This window comes from Urtica dioica, chromosome 12 (assembly GCF_054948205.1).
Source record: "Urtica dioica subsp. dioica isolate 48M chromosome 12, U.dioica_male_clone48M_v1_H2, whole genome shotgun sequence".
NCBI lineage: Eukaryota > Viridiplantae > Streptophyta > Magnoliopsida > Rosales > Urticaceae > Urtica > Urtica dioica.
In genome coordinates this window covers 4,851,452-4,859,327 of record NC_142767.1, presented here as the reverse complement: position 1 = coordinate 4,859,327, position 7,876 = coordinate 4,851,452, and the positions used below count along the sequence as shown (strand labels likewise).

The following is a 7,876-nucleotide window of genomic DNA, read 5'->3' as shown; positions in this document are numbered from 1 at the left end:
AACATAGTGAGTGATATGGGCAACATGGTGAGCAATCTTACATTTGGTACGTCAAGCCATCAAAATTTACCACTGAGGACGCCACCTACAAGGTGTGGCTTTTTGCACATCCTCAGCGTAAATTTGGTGCCATTGAATTTGATGTTCAAAAAAAAAAAAAAATTTTTGAAGTTTCTCGGTGCTTTAGTTTTGGGAGAACAATTGAGACATCTTATTTTTTACGTTTTTATTTGAGGACTAAACAATGCTTGTATATATGGCCATTGTTGTAGTGAAATTGTAGGGTATGGTAGGCCTATGCACGGTCCGGTCCGGTCCAAAACCGGTCAAAAAATCGGACCGGACCGCTCAAAACGGTCCAAAAAAACCCAAATCGGACCGGACCAAAAAACTGTAAAAACCAGACTGGACTGGACCGTTTTGAATCGTGTAGACCGGACCGGACCGTTTTGAACCGTTTTACATAATTAAAATTAAAAAAACCATTAAATTTTCACCAAAACAAAATCATATAGTCATGTATGGGAGGGAAATACATGCACAAATGCCTAATTTGGCTAATTGGACATTAATTTATTTATTTATTTATTTTTTTAAAAATAAACCGGTCCGGTCCGGTTTAACGTTTTTTTTTCTTTTTAAAACCGGACCGGACCGTTTGAAGTTAGTAGACCAGACCGGGAAAAAAATCGTTTTAAACCGGACCGGCGGTCTAAAAATCACCGGTCCGGTCCGGTTTATGATTTTTACGGTTTTTTTGCGCCGCCCTAGGATATGGAATAAAAAACTTCGGAAATTTAAAATATTGGGGGTATAAGTATAATCAATTAAAAGATTTAGCGTATCAATTTGCACAGAAAAGTAAAAAGACGGTATCTTTTGCAATTTTCGTAAATTCAAAGGAAATGAAGGATAGACAGAAGAGAATATCTCACATATGACCTGTGGGTGTATTAGCAAATTACAATTAAACATCAATGCCAGAAGCGTAATTTCACAAACATCGAATCGCGAGTATAAAGTCCACCGTCTCTCGGGGAATTAGGGTTTTTGAAAACTCTCGGCTCACTCTCTTCGATTTTCCGTCTTCATCTAAAGTGTAAATCAGGATCACCATGACTGCCCAGACCCAGGAGGAGCTTCTCGCTGCTCATCTCGAACAGCAAACTATTGATGTTAGTGATTCTTTCAGTCCCTTTGTCTCTTGTGTTTTATTTCGCGCAAATCATTTACGATGCTAATTCAAAAAATTGTTTTTCGTTTCATCTATCTTGCATTTACGATCTTAGATCTTTGTGGCTGTGGACTTAATTTGTTGTTTGAATATCTTGGAATCGTATTGATTGAATTAAATGCGAACCATTGTTTATTATCCCGTGACAAAGTATTTTAGCGTTTTATTTTTGGTTCAATGTAAAGTTAAGCATTGATTTATTTGTGGATAGTCGTTTCAATCATACAGCAATGAGTTGTGTAATTTTAAAATAGAATTAAGAAGTTTTCTATAGGGTTCGCTTTGCTAACGATTTGATTCATGGGTTCAATTTTTGTTTCGTTTTGTTTTGTTTTTTTTTTCTTTTTTTCTTTTTATCAATATTAATCTGATTAGTGTTATAGCTGGAAATGAAACTTTAGACTGAAGGCATAAGTATTTGATAATTGACTGATACCATCAAGTGACTAAAGATCAAAGATTTAATTTTTTGGTTCAGCGATGATTAAGTATTTAGCTTACAGGAACCAAAATCATTCTCACTTAGATATGATTATTAACTAATGTCGATATCCATATCTTGGTATCTAAAGTTTTATATCGTGCAACATCTTAGCCAAAACAGCACAATCATTAAGCTAAAGAAGCTGTTAAGCTTATTTTCATCTAATTGTTTAAATTCCAAGAATCGTGTATTAAAACCAAACCCAAAAAGTACTATCGCTTGTGCATGATTAGAATACATGCATTTATCTTTCTCCTCGTATCATGTACTAAAGCATTTAATCCACAGCCCGATCAACCCACTGTCGAAGACGACGACGATGATGATGAAGAGGACGATGATGATGACAAGGATGATGATGAACTTGAAGGTAAACCCGATGAACTTTTTGTTCTGAATTTAAATGTGTTTGCAGGCTGTGTGTTTTATGCTATTCGCTGTTTCTCTTTATCTATAAGGGGCAAATATTTTTTATGTTAAAAAATCCCGTCTCAAACGAAAGAACATAAAGAGGGTGCAAAACTCATACCCATCTGGTGCAAAACTCATACCCATCTGGTGCAAAACTGTCATCAATATCCACAGATTCACAGTCAAAACGCTGCGGTATTCCACCAACATCGTAAAGAGGGTCACCTGTCAAAATGGAAAAAGACGATTTGTAAACAAAGAAAAAAAAAGGCTGATATAAAAAAGCCAGAGCTGCAATGCAAAAATTATTTTAATTTTTCACATATATATTTTTTTTTTGAAAGAGACCTTTCTTTTCAATTAGTTTTCTACAAAAATCAGATACCAGGATGACTTTTTTTTTTTTTTTTTTTTTTTTTTTTTTTTTTCCCTGCTTATTGGTAGACTTTTTTTTTAAAATATAAATGTCATAATAAGATTGTAGCGTTTAATACTCTGCAAGGTAGATACAAAATCTTCAGAAAACAATAATGTGAATATGTAGAACACTGAACATACAAGGCATTGTATATGACAAACTTTCACACAGAAAGCTCACAAAACACGATTATATACACGAGAAACAAGGTACACGTAATTAAAGGACATTTTGCTTGTAAATAATCTTAAGAACTCGAAACTTTTTACTCACATATTTTCAATTGAACCATTCAATGACAAAGTTGCAAAGGAGTAGGTAGACAAAATAGAAACAGTGTATCAGGTCTGTTAAGTTGAGTAAATGTTCAAAATTAGGTTAGCCAAGCTAATCAGTGTTTTGAACTATTTTCCTGTCCTTGAACAGGTTTGGAAGGAGATGGAAGTGGTAGGTCAAAGCAGAGCAGAAGCGAGAAGAAAAGCCGAAAGGCAATGCTAAAGCTCGGAATGAAACCAATCCCCGGCGTTAGCCGCGTCACCGTAAAAAAGAGCAAAAACGTATGTGTGTTTTTTACCATTAATTTGATTGTGCATGTATGCTGACAAAAAATTCTCCACATTCATGACCCACCCAGATCTTGTTTGTGATATCGAAACCCGACGTGTTCAAGAGCCCGACATCAGACACGTACGTGATCTTCGGCGAGGCCAAGATCGAGGATCTGAGCTCGCAGCTCCAAACACAGGCCGCGGAGCAGTTCAAGGCCCCCGATCTGAGCCACGTGATCTCCAAGCCCGAGTCTTCTTTGGCCGCGGCGGCTCAGGATGACGAGGACGTAGATGAACACGGCGTTGAGCCAAAGGACATCGAGCTGGTCATGACTCAGGCCGGTGTGACGAGGTCAAAGGCCGTGACCGCCCTCAAGGCTGCCGATGGAGACATCGTCTCGGCCATTATGGAGCTTACCAATTGATTATTATTTTGAGTGCTGGATTATTTATGGTTTTGTGCCATTTTGTTTTCAGACTGCTTTTCTTTTAGCTTTATCTTTTATCTATGATGATATATGATTTGGAACCTTATTATATTTCTACATGGTAGGGGTGGTACGACCCTCTTCCTCTTTCCTTGAGTTTTGTTTAGTTCAACCTAACCCAGAATTTTTGATACTTTACTTAAATAATGCATACATCTTTATATGTACTACATATTTGAAAACAGGGATACTCAGGAGTGTACATGATCTTCATATTGGCTTACTGAACTCCAAATTATAAACCTAGTTGGGCTTGGTTAATAATTTAAATTCATTTATTCAGCTCAAATTAACTACATTAATGAGAAAGTAAAGCACAGTGAAAGTGCAAAGTAGAGAATTAAAATTATAAGCCTTCCCTTGGGGGGTATGGGTTGTAGAATAAAAATACTTTTTAAAGGTTAGACGCCCTTGAGCACATAAAGGTTGATCACTCGAAGATGTTGACGAAGTTGCACATTATTGTAGCCTGGCTAGGCTTTGCTCGGTCTGATCTCGGGGCTTATTAATGAGACATTGGGGAGGAGTAGTAAATTTTGGACTACAATTTCTTATTAATGAGACATTGGGGAGGAGTACTAAATTTTGGACTACAATTTCTCTTCCGCTAGTAGTAGGCAAATTGATGCTTCTATTGTCGACCAAATCACGTTGACGTGGGAGAGTGAATGACATGTACATGGGCATCCGCGACATCAAATGAGATTGGCGTGTCCTTGGTTTTCTCGATGGGCCCTTGTTTTGGTTTCCTGTTGTTGGCGAAGTCCGATTATGCATGTCGAGAATGGGATTTTTATGGGATTGTCCCCCAGTTGCTTGACGTTTTTGTTTGCGTTCGAGCTCTATGATGTATATTCTTTGGATGAGGTCGTCGACCCCTCCTTTGACGTCGAAGCACTCCATGGTGCAAAGCAATGATACATCTCTCCTTGTGGTAGGGTAGGTACAAGGTGCCGAGCACATAAAAGTTTCAAACATGATTGTCTCTAAATATAGACGAATTTAATACAAGAGAGAAAGTAAATTGAGGGTGATGCGTGATAGGTGAGACTTCTAGCGTGTCCTTGTGTCTAGCTTCCTCTTCTTTGTTGCTTTGGTTCCCTTTTATAGTGGTGAGTTAGAAGATCATTGATGATCAGACCCATGATGTGGTAGTTACTTTATAACTTCTCCTTATTTAATTAGAGTGGGTGGTTATTTTAAATAACCATTCAAAGGTTATTTTATTGAGGTAACCGCCGAGCACATGTTCTCGAGTGGTTATTATTGACTTATGAGAGGTAACCTACCAGCTTCTCTTCTTGGGTTGTATTGGTTATGCTTGATCGCAATTCTCGAATGCAAGCAATCCTCCACCGAGCGCCTATGAGAGGTAACCTACCAGCTTCTCTTCTCTTCGAAGTTTTGCTCGAAACGATTCGTTCTTACCTTATGAACACGTGGTTCCTAATTTCATTTGTCCCTTAGGCCTATTTGACTAGGGCTCAGTGCTGGATTCATGCTATTCTCGATACTTCGGTAGCTCGGTACCTCATACCCTACGAGGACAAATTTGATTTTTTTTTTCGTGGTAGCTCTTACCTTGTGAGCTAACACTTATTTTATTGAAATTTCTATTGGAATAGATCTAGGATTAAGAATAATATATCGCTTCTAACAAGCGGCAGAATATAAAAAATTCTTTAAAAACTTGTAAAACGATTTTACTACCTGGACAAAGTGTATGAACATATAATCTAAAATAAAACTATAATGAGTTTTCCCTCGGTACCAACCTTGCTTGAAGCTTGAGCATTGAGAAGCTTTTGGATTGGTTGAATCGCTCATCTCCCTACTTAGCTTGTCTCATTCGTGTCTTCTTGACTTAGCTACTAGTTTAACTAATCCTATTCTAATGACTTGTGATAGTGACCTCCTGGATCCAAATGAACAAATCTTGAGCTAGCATACTTGGACACAAAAGTTCACAAACTTTTGCCAAGTTCTAGCTTAATGTCAACTGACTCCACTAAAGAGTTGACACTGAAAATCTCTCGGTTCAAATGAATATATTTTCTACTCAAAATTCTACTTAATTGTGATGAGTGGATCCATTGAATATTATCTATGTTTACCCTTTATGAATATCATCAACTAGATGAGATTTATAAAAGTACAATTTTACCCTTCTAGTTGTTATTTTCTCAACTCCTTTGTCACATGTGAATAAGTTAGAAACAATGTATTGACAAGGAGCTAACAAGTCACATTGATTCATCCAAAAGAGTCATGACTCAACTTGGACACTGACCAGTTCATTTATTCGCATTCCAAGGAACAAACCATGAGGTGATACATTGCATTTTAGCAATCTTGTACATGAATTTTATATCTGTGAGATCTTCACAAAGTCGTTCATGACATCTTCATAACTTAGTACTTCATCAATAAGTCTTGTCTATATCACATAGTGAATCTAGAACTCTGACTTTCTCAAATGAGAGTATGTAAGTTATGAAATGACATGTCTCATTTCAGGATTGAGGTAAGCATGATGCAATTCATACATAGTGACTTTGAGACATAAAAGGTTAAATAATTTTTTCTTATACTGTCTCTAGAAGTGCACTGGTCAATTTAGTATCTTCAGAAGATACCTAGGAAGAACTATAAAGTCTCCAACTCTCTATGTCTCATAACCAGACATCATAGGTTCTCCTAACAATCATACTGAGATCAATATCCCTTTGATCCTTAGATTGTGAATATACTGCTTTAAGCAAACCATGAAGAGTTTGTTCATGCAAATCTATATTTGACTCTTCATATGTTGTTAGGTTAGTTTAAGGACTAAAGACTATAAATTATCATAAAGCTTCAAACAGACAATGAAGAATGAATGAAAGTTTCAACTCTTTATTAATTATTCAGCAGTTACAAGCAATAGTATTTGTGAGACTTTATTACATCAAATGCATATAAGTAATAACTACTACTGTTCATGTAGGCACCATTGCCAACAATTTCATCCGAGTTTTTTTTGCTATTGACTTATGAGCAGAGACTTGATAGTTTTGTAATTCTCTATATGCTGTGCTCATACCCTCCGAGCACAAGCTCATTTTTTTTCGTGGTAGCTCTTACCTTGTGAGCTAACATTCATTGTATTAAAATTTCATATAAGTCTTTTTGCTCTTGACTTATGAGCAAAGCTTGATATTTTTAAAATTTCTCTTATGTTGTACGTATACCTTTAGAGCACAAGCTTGAAATATATTTCGTGGTAGCTCTTACTGTGTGAGCTAACACTTATTGTCTTGAAATTTCATACAAGTCATTTTGCTCTTGACTTATGAGGAAAACTTGATATTTTTTAAAATTCTCTTATGTTGTACTCATAACCTCCGAACACAAGCTTGAAATTTATTTCGTTGTAGCTATTACCTTGTGAGGTAACACTCATTGTATTGAAATTTCATATAAGTCTTTTTGCGCTTGACTTATGACCAAAGTTTGATATTTTTGAAATTTCTCTTATGATGCACTCATACCCTCCGAGCACAAGCTTGAAATTTCTTTCGTGGTAGCTCTTACCGTGTGAGCTAACACTTATTGTATTGAAATTTCATATAAGCCATTTTGCTCTAGACTTATGAGCAAAACTTGATATTTTTTGAAATTCTCTTATGTAGTACTCATATCCGAGCACAAGCTTGAAATTTCTTTCGTGGTAAGCTAACACTTATTGTATTGAAATTTCATATAAGTCATTTTGCTCTCGACTTATGAGCAAAACTTGATATTTTTGAAAATTCTCTTATGTTATACTCCAACCCTCCGAGCATAAGCTTGAAATTTCTTTCGTGGTAGCTCTTACCTTGTGAGCTATCACTTATTATATTGAAATTTTATATAAGTCTTTTTGCTCTTGACTTATGACCAAAGCTTGATATTTTTGAAATTTCTCGTACGTTTTTCTCATACCCTCCGAGCACAAGCTTGAAATTTCTTTCGTGGTAGCTCTAACCCTGTTAGCTAAACCTTTTTTTTTTAAATTAAAATTTCATCAAAGTCTTTTTGCTCTTGACTTATGAGCAAAGCTTGATATGTTTGAAATTTCTCTTATGTTGTACTCATATACCATGCGACCACAAACTTGAATTTTTTTCTTGGTAGCTCTTACCTCGTGAGCTTACACTTATTTTATTGAAATTTCAACCAGTTTTTTTTTGCTCTTCACTTATGAGCAAAGACTTGATATTTTTGAAATTCTTTTCATGTTGTGCTTATGCTTGGAGTTTTGCTCATACCCTC

The 7,876-nt window shown here is 36.0% G+C and overlaps 1 protein-coding gene across 1 annotated transcript; it reads left to right on the top strand.

The window, feature by feature from the left end:
* Positions 1 to 964: 964 nt before the first annotated feature.
* Positions 965 to 3,679, top strand: LOC149378727 (nascent polypeptide-associated complex subunit alpha-like protein 1). Its single transcript, XM_089603504.1, has 4 exons — positions 965 to 1,175; positions 2,007 to 2,088; positions 2,974 to 3,104; positions 3,182 to 3,679. Exons 1-4 carry the CDS (start codon positions 1,116 to 1,118, stop codon positions 3,518 to 3,520), a joined length of 612 nt encoding a protein of 203 aa, XP_089459630.1. The 5' UTR covers positions 965 to 1,115; the 3' UTR covers positions 3,521 to 3,679.
* Positions 3,680 to 7,876: the final 4,197 nt, after the last annotated feature.